Consider the following 13,508-nt stretch of genomic DNA (forward strand, 5'->3'; position numbering starts at 1 on the left):
AATTTTGAATCAATACAAGAGGAATAGACTATGTCTATTTATAGGCTTGTAAAGCCATATTCTAGTAGGATTGAAACACCTTATCCTAATCAATATAAAATAGATGGAGTTTAATAAGGTTTAGAAAACCTTATTCTAAAATAAAATAAAAGCAGTCTAGTTCTATATGGATTTAACTTTTATTTTATTTTCCATCGTATTTTATTTAAATAAGAATTCGGGTCACTTAATTCTAACAATCTCCACCTTGACACAAATTCTTAATTAACAAGTTCTTCATCGCGAACTTTTAATGAACAAGTTCTCCACCTCTTCCATAAAACCCCTTAAGGGTTTAACTTCAACAATGAACACCAACCAAGTCTAAGCAATGCTCAAACTTGGTTATAGGAAGTGACTTAGTCATCTTATCTGCAGAATTTTCATGAGTACTAATTTTGCTCACAACAATATCACCACGAGCAATAATATCACGAACAAAATGATACCAAACATCAATATGTTTTGTTCTCTCATGAAACATTTGATCTTTTGTAAGGAAGATGGCACTGATCGTCACAAAATCTCTGATCGATTTCAAGGTCTTCATTGAGTTTACTAAATAGTCCTTCAACCAAATAGCTTCTTTACAAGCCTCAAGAATCGCCATGTACTCAACTTTCAGTGGTAGACAAAGCGATCGTAGTTTGCAAAGTGGCTTTCCAACTAATTACACAACCTCCGATTGTAAAGACGTAACTCAGAGAGATCTTCTTCTATCAAGGTCTCCAAGAAAATCAGCATCAACATACCCTATGACTCCATCTTTAGTTCTTCCAAACGTAAGCAAACATCAAGAAGTGCCTCGTAAGTATCTTAAAATCCACTAAACGCTTTCCAATGTTCTTTAATGGATTTGCCATGTATCTCGCTAATTGTCTTGACCGCATATGATAAATCGGACGTGAGCAAACCATAGCATACATGAGAGATCCCACTGCACTAGAGTATGGAACATGTGACATGTACTCAATCTCATCATCTGATTGTGGAGACAAAGCCAATGAAAGTCTGAAATAGGCTGCTAAAGGAGTACTAACAGGCTTAGCACTCTGCATATTGAACCTGCAAAGAATTTTCTCAATGTACCCCTTCTGACTTAGGTACAATTTACTTGCTTTTCTATCTCTGAGAATCTCCATACCAAGTATCTTCTTTGCTGGTCCTAAATCTTTCATATCAAATCCTCCACTTAGTTGGGCTTTGACCTTTCTTATTTCTCCTTTATCTTTTGCTGCTATCAACATGTCATCAACATAAAGAAGTAGATACACAAAAGAACCATCGCTGTTTTTCTTAAAGTAAACACAACTGTCTAAACTACTTCTTTTGAAACCATGAGAAGTCATAAAGGAATCAAACCTCTTGTACCACTGTCTTGGTGACTGTTTCAAACTGTAAAGGGACTTTCTCAACTAGCAAACATAGTCCTCTTTTTCTGAAACTATAAAACCCTCTGGTTGTTGCATGTAAATATCCTTTTCAAGTTCTCCATGCAGAAATGCAGTTTTTACATCTAATTGCTCAAGCTCCAAATCATGCATGGCCACAATACCAAGCAAAGCTCGAATCAAACTATGCTTAACAACTGGAGAGAACACATCTGTGAAGTCCACTCCTGGAATTTGACTGTAACCCTTTGCAACAAGCCTTGCTTCATATCTGGGTTATTTAACTCCTGGAGTCCCTTCTTTCTTTTTAAACACCCATTTACAACAAACAACCTTTTTACCTTTAGGAAGTTTTACAAGGTCTCATGTTCTGTTTTTGTGGAGTGATTCCATCTCTTATTGCATAGCAAACATCCACTTTTCTAAGTCTTCACAACTAACCGCCTCAGAATAATTAGATGGCTATTGATTCACATCTATATCTTTAGCCATATTTAAAGCATAAGCAACTAGATCAGCCTCGGCATACTTCTTTGGATGTTTAATTTCTCTTCTAGTTCTGTTTTTGGCAATAGAGTATTGTGGTGAAGAAGCAATTCTATTCTCAATTTTTGTTCTGGCTTGAAGATTTGACTCTGTATTAATCTAATGCTCCACCTGCTTTTGATTTTCTTTATTGGAAGAGTCTTTAAGAGATAAGTTAGGTAGCATAGCAGTTTCATCAAAAACAACATCTCTGTTAAATCATAACTTTTCTATTTTCGGGACACCATAACTTATACCCTTTTACACTAGCTTTATAACCAAGAAAACGCATTTAATGGATCTCGGTTCCAATTTTCCATTATCAACATGAGCATACGCAGGACACCCAAAAATCTTTAAATCAGAATAATTAGCAAGATTACCAGACCACACCTCTTGTGGAGTCTTTTTCTTAATGGCAACGGATGGAAATCGGTTGATTAAAAAACATGCAATAGAGGCTGCTTCTGCCCAAAATGACTTCGGTAAGTTGGCATTGGACAACATACATCGAACCTTTTCCATGATCGTTCTGTTCATTCGTTCTGCAACGTCGTTTTGCTGTGAAGTATGACGAACTATCAAGTGTCTCATGATCCCTTCTGACTTGCACAATCTATGAAACTCATCAGAATAGAATTCTAAGCCATTGTCTGTGTGGAAGTATTTTATCTATTTTTCAGTCTGTTTTTCAATCATAATTTTTCAAGAATTAAATGTGGAAAACACATCGCTTTTCTGCTTCAGGAAGAACGCCCAAACTTTTCTGGAAAAATCATCAATAAAGGTTAGCATATAATTAGCTCCACTTCTTGAAGGCACTCTAGATGGCCCCCACATATTAGAATGAATATACTCTAACGTTCCCTTCGTGTTATGGATTCCTCCAGTAAATATAACTCTCTTTTGCTTCCCAAAAACACAATGCTCACAGAAATTCAGTTTGCAAATTCCTTACCCATCAATAAGTCCTCTTTCTCAATTCTGTCATGTCATTCACACTCATATGTCCTAGGCGCATATGCCAAAGTTTAGTAATATCATCATCTGACAAGGAAGAGGAAGCGACAGCTGCATCACCAGTAACAGTAGAACCCTGCAAAACATATAACTTGACAATCGTTCTCTACCCTTTCATCACAATAAGGAACCCTTTGAAAATCTTTAAAATCCTACTTTAACTGTGTATCTGTACCCTTTTGAATCAAGAGTACTCAATGAAATTAAATTTCTTTTCAATTCTGGAACATGTCGTACGTCACTAAGTTTTCTGACAACTCCATCAAACATCTTAACTTTAATTGTTCCAACACCTACGATTTTACACGAAGCATTATTTCCCATCAAAACAACACCTTCATACACTGTTTCGTAAGTTGTAAACCAATCCCGATTGGGACTCATGTGGAAGGTGCAGCCTGAATCAAGTATCCACTCCTCGCTTACTTTAAAATCATTGACAGAAACAACTAGAAGTTCACCATCGCTGTAGTCTTCTACAACATCAGCTTCACCGGAATTTTCTGGTTGTTTTCCCTTTTGATTCGCAGCCTCCCTTTTAATCTTATTTTGTAGCTTATAGCACTCAGATTTAATGTGCCCTTTCTTCTTGCAGAAGTTACAAGTTTTACCTCTGTTTGAAAACTTCGATCTACCCTTAGATTTACCACGAGGATTCCGTTCCTGTGTCCTACCACGATTATCATCAGCATTCCGATCTTGTCTCCCACGAACAATGAAACCTTCTTCCTGAAAGTCGGGTTTAACCACAAGATACTTCATCTTATCATGCGAGGTTAAAGAATCATAAACCTCATCAACTGTAAGAGACTCGCGGCTATATAAAATCGTGCCTCTAAAGGTTGAATAAGACGGGGGAAATGAACAAAGTAGAATCAACCCTAGATCTTTCTTATCATACTGAACCTCTATGGCCTCAAAGTTTGAGAGAATTTCTTTAAACACTGTTAAGTGTTCGTGTACAGACGCATCTTCCTCCAAATGATGAGCATAAAGATGCTGCTTCATATACAACTTGCTTGTTAGAGTTTTCGACATACATATTTGTTCTAGCTTCTTCCATAATGCAGCGGCAGTCTTCTCTTTCATCACATCCTGCAAAATTTCATTGGAAAAATGCGGATGTAATTGTGTTAACGCCTTTCGATCCTTACGCTTCTTCTCTTCATCTGTTAATGTCAAAGGCATCTTATCTATCCCTAGCAAGGCATCCTCCAGATCCATCTGCGCAAGAACTGCTTGCATTTTAATCTGCCACAATGCAAATCTGGTGTTGCGATCCAACAGCGGAATTTCATACTTCAAAGACATCATTACTGTGATTGAGATGAACAACTCGGAAGCTCGGATACCAATTTGTGAAAAAATAAAATAAAATAAAAAACACACAAATTTTACGTGGAAACCTTTTCGGGAAAAAAACTACGGACAGAGGAGAAGAAAATTCACTATGTCGAAAAATTTTGAATCAATAGAGGAATAGACTATGTCTATTTATAGGCTTGTAAAGCCATATTTTAGTAGGATTGAAACACCTTATCCTAATCAATATAAAATAGATGGAGTTTAATAAGGTTTAAAAAACCTTATTCTAAAATAAAATAAAAGAAGTCTAGTTCTATATGGATTTTACTTTTATTTTATTTTCCATCATATTTTATTTAAATAAGAATTTGGGTCACTTAATTCTAACAATTTTTAATAGTTTTTAATTGATAATTGGTAAAGCATAACAGATTTTTAGTTCGAGCAAATAATAAAGGAAATGGCGAATATCGACATTGATGGGATCTTGAAGGAGCTTCCAAATGATGGTCGTACCACCAAAACCAAAATCGTTTACACTCTAAATCCGACATCGTGATTGATACCCATGATTGAGAAGCTGCTGAGAGCTGACATGAATGTTGCTTGCTTCAATTTCTCCCATAGTAGCCATGAATATCACTAAGAAACCTTGAACAATCTCGAAATTTATTTTATTTTATTTATTTTTGTGTTAAAGGGGAATAAAATAAAATAATAAATAATTTTTTTATTTTTTATTTTATTTTATTTTTGTGTTATGAAGCAATTTATCGATTTAAAGTTTAGTGTCGCTACACTTAGGGGCACCCTTAAAGCCTTTTTTCAGTTGCCAACTAAAACAGGAAATTTACATATCAAGTCCCTGAATATTTTAGGTCATCACATTTCAATTTGGTGTCGCCAATTTGTCAAGCTACACCGTCAAAACTGTAACACCCCTATCCCGTATCCGTTGCCAGAATAGGGTTTTGGGGCAATATTTGGATTTTCATATCATTTAACAAAAATTTCAATTAAATACTTACTGATTAAATGCATCATATAAATAAATATATTACCATTCAATCAATAGCTTGACACTTGTCTAAGTATCAAACAACAACATTGTTAGTATACTTGTACATATTTATATAATGTCAACATTGATATACCTATTTTCTCGACATATCACACTTGAGTTTAATAATAGTCTCAATTTACATAATTTCCTTGTATCAACATATAAAAATAATCATATATGTACATGTCACAAAATATATTATTCTCTTACCGCTTTCTTCATAAGCATATATCATTCATTTCGTTATATCAATATTTCATGCACCATCATTTCCATATATTTTATGTATATTTATTTCGGTAATTGTTCATGTTAAACTTAACATAAATTAAATTCCATGTACCTATACTTATTTCATTTATCTATCTTTTTAATTATTTCATACAACTATTTTGTACATATATTTCCATATGACCAATTCTTGTAAACATTTCACACAACCATTTTGTATAACCAATTCATATAACCATTCGTCATCTGGTACATATTACCTGGATATTAGTTGTTCAACAGATGTCTTTTTGGCATCTCTCATCCACGATCTTATTTATCTTCGACATGATGCCATAGTGTTTTTCAACTATGGTCTTACTCATTTTCTGTCATGTTGCCATGGTATCTTTCAACCACGGTCTTATTCATTTCATGTCACTTTGCCATGGTATCTTTCAACCATGGTCTTACACATTTCATATCATGTTGCCAATGTATCTTTCAACCATGGTCTTACACATTTCATATCATGTTGCCAATGTATCTTTCAACCATGGTCTTACACATTTCATTTCAGAAAGCACACTCCCGCGAACCTCATCCTTACAGCGAAATTACCAGTCCAGGCTAAATCCCCTGCAACGATAATTACTCTCATGAGCTTGGATCTGGATTACCAATTCAGGCTAAATTCAGACCCTAATTCGGATTACTCGTCCGGGCTAAATCCATTTTACACATATTCTTCGGGAGGGCTATATCAGGATAGGATCACCCGTCCGGGCTAGATCCTTTTTACCGTTAATTCATTTTTTAGAGATCCATTGAATTTTCCTTTCATTCAACCGAGATTTCTTCCCCTTTTTATCAAATATATCAATGTTTCATCAATTTTCATACCAGGAATATTTAAATCATATTCACATCAATAACATACATTTCAAGCATTTAAGAATATAATTCAAGTTACATGAACTTACCTAGCTAAATTACAGAGATACCAAGATTCGGGGGCATTTTGGTAAATTTTTCATTTTCCCTGATTTTCACCCAATCTTGATCCAAATTAATAATTTCATTCAATTTATTAATTTAATCAATAAAACAATTCATTTCCTTCAATTTGGCCATTTTTTACATTTTTAAAGTTTTCTGTCAAATCATGTACAGGTTGCTTGTTACACAAAAAAAAACGTACTTCATCCAGACAACTTACGGTACATTTGTAGTTGCTATATTTCATCCGGGCAACATACAAGAGCTTGACCTTTTACAAAATTGCCCCTACAGTTTTTCTTTTATTCAATATAGTCCCTGAGTCTAAAACATGCAAATTAACCATACTAGCTGAATATTCATATATATTTTCCTCTTCCCCCTCTCCATTCCATATCCTTAATGTATATAACATGCTTATAAGTAACATTATCTATAATTTCACTATTTACTTATATGTATATTCAAAGCTGTCCATCCGTGTCATAGTCACTAAATTATTTTGATCTCAAGATACAGAACTCCAAATTAAGATCCGTTAATTTTATCTGAAACTAGACTCACATATATTCTTACCATAAAATTTTCAGAATTTTTGGTTTATCCAATAAGTACAGTTTATTCTTTAAAGTTACCCATGTTCTGCTGTCTGACAGTTCTGACCATTCTTTGCTAAGAATTAATTATCTCCTTGTACGAGATTCAGATGATGTTTCCACTTATTTTTCTTGAAAATAGACTCATTAATTATTTTAAACATATAAATTTAAGCCCTTAATTATTTTTATCCAATTTTTTATGATTTCCCAAAGTCAGAACAAGGGAACCCGAAATCATTCAGACCTTTTCTCACAAAATTTATTATATCTCATAATTCACAATTCCATTTCTTACACCGTTTCTTCTATAAGAAACTAGACTCAATAAGATTTAATTCCATATTTTTTTCATCCTCTAATTCAATTTTAAAAATTTATGGTGATTTTTCAAAGTTAGCCTACTGCTGCTGTCTAAAACTATTTTAGTGCAAGATGTTTATTTACCATGTTTATAACACCCTTATTTTCTTTCTCTACACTATTTCTCATCACTTTCTCTTATTTTCTCTTCACTAACATGTTAAGAACATAGGTCCATATATTAGAAAACTCTACATTAACATCAATTCCATGTTTTTTAATAATATTAAACTTAAAAATATATTGAAATCTTGATGTTATTACCTTTTCTTATTGATTTCAACCTTTAACTTGATTTTTCTCTCTCCTCCAGCTTCTATGAATTCAACTTGATATTCTAGCTCCTCATAGTCTTCTTGTTATCTTTCTCTCTTGATGGCTATGGAAATTCTTTTGATTTCTAGGTAAAAATGGTAAATTTTTGGTGGAAGGATCAAATTGTAAGAAAAGGAAAACTTCTTCTTTTCTTCTTCTTCTTCTCACGTTAGTTGCATGAGAAAGGTGATCATTCCTCTTTCTTTCCTTACATATATATATATATATATTAAATAAAATAATAATAAAATAATAAAATATCATTTAAAATAAATTTAAAGTATTAATAAATTAATATTTATTTATTTAATTTATTTAAAATATCTCCAACATCATCATTGTCTCTAGATTTCTCTCTCCTTCTAATTGACCTTATTGCCCTTGATTATCTTTTAAAATTCCATCCTTGAGTCATCATTTAATTTGGTAAAATTATAATTTAGTCCCTCATAATTCTTCACCTATTCAATTTGGTCTTAATTCATCCATTTTCCTTGGTTTCTAGATCATTCCACCCTTAAAATATTTTCACTATTGGTCCTTAAACTTTTTTATATTTACACTTTAACCCCTCAAGTTTTGAATATTTACTCTTGTGCAACAAAACTTTCCCACTTTTACAATTTAATCCTTTCTTGAATCAAGATATCATAATTTACTTCCCAATGTTGTCATAACTCAAAACTTCCCTTTTTATCACTTATTTCCTTATTTTTCTATATCAAGATAATATCTTACTATAGAAATTTTCAGGGTATTACAAAAACACTGTAGCAAATACCTATTTTCGTAATTAATATATTTTTTATACTTTTTTCGTAATTAATTATTTTTTATATTATTTGGGTAAAAAAGTCAAAAGTGTTATTCCAAACTTCAAAGCAAACATAAAATCATTACTCCAAGGGACGAATTCGATAGGGTTTATTGAAAAAAAATTTCAAAACAATTCAATCAATTAATTATATATATATGTATCCACTAAAGCGAGTCCAATGACTAATTCTTCGTAATAAGGGGCAAAAATTAGTTATGAGTTTTAAAATTGTTCTATATATACCTAAAATAAGAATCAAACCAATAACCAATAGGTAAGATAAAAGAAACATTTATCATCTCACCTAGTTCTCGTAATTAATTATATATTTAATCTTATTAAAAGGTTATATATTTTATCGAATATATAATTGGATTAATTCTTAATTGATATTATCCAATAAACTTAATAATAATTGGTTAAGTAGGTTAAACAAAATTCTTTTTATTTTTATTTTCCAAATATGAGATATACGACTAGAAGTCCATTTAAATTTAAATTGAAAATTGATGCATCATAAATATTTTAAAAATATATATATAACATAAATATTAAGTATTCACATAGACAAATTTTGCTATTAATTTATGTATTTTGCATATCTTTATATTTTAATTTGTTCAATTAAATTTTAAAATTTAAACAATACAAATAAAGAATAATTAAATTAAAAATAAATATTAATTTCAAGATTAATAAATTTTTTATTTTCACTTAAATTTAATTTTTTAATAAAAATAGAATATAACATTTAGAATTAAATTTGATGATAATGACATCATTTATATTATAAAAATAATTTTAGTGAAAAATTAACTTAATCAAGTATTAAGGAAAGCCTTAATTAGAGCAAATCATTAACGGATAAAAATGGATTTGTCTTCCTTGCCTACATATTCGTGATTCAAATTCAATGCATTAAACCCTGGATTCTTTCCATTTTTTCTCAGTGAAGTAAATTAGAATGCCGGCTACTAATAAAAAGAATCATAAATTCATGCCTTTTTCCTTCTCTTTTACCCAATTAATCAAAAGATTTCCAATTCATTATAGAGAAAACCAATGCCAGAAAGATCAAATCTATGGGGTGGTACGTTTGACATTACCCTAGAAATGGAAGATCAAAGCATCGAAAATGGCCACCGTCACTACTATGACAGATCTGCCTATCAATCACCATTGGAAGACGAAGTGAAGCAAGGCTGGTTATTAAGACCGGCCATGGATATGGAAATGAAAAGGAAGAAGAAGAAACGTTGCTTCAACATTAATCCCACCGTGTTGATCAGAACCCTGGTAGTGGTTGCCGTATTAGCCGGGTTTGTAGCCCTTGTCGCTTTTCTAGCAACTCACCGTCACCACCACCGTCCACCTCCCGTTCAGGACAACTACACCATTGCTCTTCAACGTGCCCTTATGTTCTTTAATGCTCAAAGATGTATGTTGTTGTTTCTCCTTTCTTTGTCCTAGTACATTGAACCAGGGTACAAGTAGACGTTATTTTACTCTTATTGTTGATCATCAATGTTTGTTTCTTTTTTAGCTGGAAAACTCCCTGCAAAGAACAATGTTTCATGGCGGGGTGATTCGTGCTTGGACGATGGCAATGGATACTTGAACGGGCTAGAAGGCGGCTACTACGACGGCGGGGATGCGGTCAAGTACAGTTTTCCGGCCTCTTTTGCAATGACCATGTTGAGTTGGAGTGTATTGGAGTACAGTGCAAAATATGAAACTACCGGAGAGCTTAACCATGTCAAGGACATAATCAGATGGGGAACGGATTACTTATTGAAGACATTCAATTCATCTGCAGATACAATAGACAAGATTGTTTTACAAGTTGGAAAAAATTCTCCAGAGAACTGTTGGATACGTCCCGAGAGCATTAATTACCCAAGGCCTGTAATACTATGTTCTACCTGTCCAGCTTTAGCTGCAGAAATGGCTGCTGCCTTAGCCGCTGCATCAATTGTTTTCAAAGATGATCATAAATACTCGAAGAAATTAGTCCACGGAGCAGATATACTCTTTAAGTTCGCTACGAAAGGGGAAGGCGAACGGTATGCCGGTGGTTCGGATCCCCCTTCGAATTTTTATAATTCGTCTGGTTTTTGGGATGAGTTTGTTTGGGGAGGAGCTTGGATGTATTGTGCAACAGGGAATTCTTCCTACATTGACCTTGTTACCAGCCCTGGTTTGGCGAAACATGCCAAGGCTTTTTGGGGAGGTCCTGATCATGGCGTACTCGGTTGGGACAACAAGCATGCGGGTGCACAATTGCTTATGAGCCGGCTGAGGATGTTCTTAGATTTCGGCTATCCATACGAAGAAATGTTGAAGAACTTTCACGAGCAGATCAGTGAAATCATTTGTTCTTACCTTCCAGGGTCTCACAATTTCAGGAGGACGAATGGTGGCCTAATAGAACTAAACCATGGTAAGCCTAAACCTCTTCAATACGTCACGAATGCAGCTTTCTTGGCCACGTTATACGCCGATTACCTCGAAGCTACATTGACACCGGGATGGCAGTGCGGGGCTAAATTTTATCCGAAAGATGAATTTCGGGACTTTGCGAAGACACAGATCGATTACATCCTGGGGAGGAATCTGCGGCACATGAGTTACGTTGTAGGATTTAGTGATCATTTCCCTCAGTATGTGCACCACAAAGGTGCATCGATTCCCGGCTACATCAAGCATCAAAGCTGTCAAGAAGGATTGCGATGGAAGGAGAGTAAAAAGCCGAATCCAAATACGATTGTTGGAGCCATGGTTGGTGGACCTGATAAGCACGATGGTTTTCAAGACAACAGGTCCAATTACAATTTCACCGAACCAACCATTGCTGGAAATGCAGGTTTGGTTGCAGCATTGGTGGCTTTGTTGGATGGAAGTAAAACCGGGATAGACAAGAACGCCATGTTCTATGCCATCCCTCCATTTTCTATGTCTCGACTGCCACCACCACCGGTCGGGAAACCATGACATATGTATGCTTTGGGCAGCTAGTGAATTTAGTGCATAGAAATTTGTTAGTAAACTTGTTAAGAGGACTAGGTAGTTCAGTGTTTGAAAGTACAGTTTCAAAAGTTTAATGCTCCAGACAAAATTTCTTCAATATCTTTTTGTTCTTCGAAGATTTTTCATTAGGGATGCGATATGTTTATATCTATTCTTTTTAATAGTATATCTAGAACTACTCATAATCCCGCCTCAACCCATAAATAGGAGAATATTGCACTTTAGCACATTCTAACCGACGTACTCTTGCATTGACAATAATGCCTATGCCAATCGAGTTAAGGCTCAATTGATGGTAGATATTGATATTATATATATAATTGTTAAAGTTTGGTATGAGTTTCAAATTTTGTTTAAATTTTAAAATTTTCCATATTTGTAAGTAGTTTACCTAAATTCTTTAGGTGTTCTATTATTATATTTTAGATGGTCAAAGTTTACTTGGAATCCCTATACTATTATGCAAAGTTCATTTTAGTCTTTCTACTAAAACTTGCTTTAGGTTTTTTTTTTTTCATTGAAAATTTATTCATATCATAACACCATTACAATTTATCGATCATTTGCACAAATATATCATACCCAATTTATTTACGCATAATCCGACCCGACCCATTAATAAACCCAACCATCTCAAAATAAATTCATATATAAAGCAAATTTTAATAGAGACTCTTTAGTAGACCTTAACCTATATTTTTATCAGACAAGTCTTTAAGCTTAAACAAATAACCTCAATGAAATCTCTTGATGAGGAACTTTATCAGGAAAAATAAGAATTCTGTTAGCAAATTCCTTTTTCCTTTAATTATTTATTCAAACTAAAATACCTTTTGAGTAAATTATACCTAAAGTTATTAAATTACTAATAAATTTACGTTTCGATCATTCAACTTCAAAAAGTTACAAAATAGTTATTGAACGATTCAAAACTTTTCATTTAAGTCAATGAGCCATTAAAATCACTTCTGCATAGTCTTATTTGTTAACACCGTCTGCAGTAATCGAAAATTTTCATTCCCATTCTCTTCTATAATTTTTTTTCATGAAACAATTTTGAATGTCACAGATTTGCGAACCAAAATTCAAATAACTTTTTTTTTTCTGATATTCGACATTGACTACTAGATCGACTTGGATCTAAGATATGTTCTTCTACTCATCGATGGGTACTGATCTATTATATCGATCGTTGAATCGTTGCCTGAAGCTCGTTAGCAGAACTTTTTTTAAAAAATTAACATCCCAATTACTTAAATAAAAACTTTTGAATAGTTGAGTGACTTAAATAAAAACTTTAGCATAATTTAGTGACTATTTTATAATTTTGAAGTTGAATGACTAATATGTAAACTTATTAATAATTTAGTGACCTTAAATGTAGTTTACCCATACTTTTTGTTGCCCTAATTGTTTTATGTACATAATTTTTTAAGAAATACATAATTATAATATTATGTTTTTTTTGAACCCATGTAATGGCTTGATGGTCAACGGTATTTATCGTCCTAGGTGTGACTTGAGTTCAAGTCATACTAGTCACGTTTGTTGTTCAGGCCTTCCCTTATTATTATAATTCATCAAAAAAAAAAACTATTACATCTTTGTTTTTTAATAATAATTACTTTTTTCTTAACTTTCCATTCTTCTCCTATTATTTTTTCCTTTTCTTTAACATATATATTTGCTTTAATCATTTATCCAATCTAAAGCCTAGTTTAGCAATACTTTTGAAAAGTATAGTTTAAAATTTGAGTGTTTAGTATTACTGTCAAAAATTACTTTTGAGAAATAAAATATTCATTTTAGATATGTTATTATTAAGTAACAAATATACA

The 13,508-nt window shown here is 33.0% G+C and overlaps 1 protein-coding gene across 1 annotated transcript; it reads left to right on the forward strand.

Moving 5' to 3' along the window:
- Nucleotides 1-9,597: 9,597 nt before the first annotated feature.
- Nucleotides 9,598-11,715, forward strand: LOC108477705 (endoglucanase 9-like). Its single transcript, XM_017780215.2, has 2 exons — nucleotides 9,598-10,081; nucleotides 10,187-11,715. Exons 1-2 carry the CDS (start codon nucleotides 9,706-9,708, stop codon nucleotides 11,632-11,634), a joined length of 1,824 nt encoding a protein of 607 aa, XP_017635704.1. The 5' UTR covers nucleotides 9,598-9,705; the 3' UTR covers nucleotides 11,635-11,715.
- Nucleotides 11,716-13,508: the final 1,793 nt, after the last annotated feature.

The sequence above is a fragment of the Gossypium arboreum genome, chromosome 12 (assembly GCF_025698485.1).
Source record: "Gossypium arboreum isolate Shixiya-1 chromosome 12, ASM2569848v2, whole genome shotgun sequence".
NCBI classification, from domain to species: domain Eukaryota; kingdom Viridiplantae; phylum Streptophyta; class Magnoliopsida; order Malvales; family Malvaceae; genus Gossypium; species Gossypium arboreum.

Excerpts from the sequence above, each read along its gene's own strand:
- LOC108477705 (XM_017780215.2), top strand. The coding sequence starts at position 9,706 with ATGCCAGAAAGATCAAATCTATGGGGTGGTACGTTTGACATTACCCTA. Across the intron at positions 10,082-10,186 it reads GTTCTTTAATGCTCAAAGAT|CTGGAAAACTCCCTGCAAAG; the intron begins GTATGTTGTTGT and ends TTTCTTTTTTAG.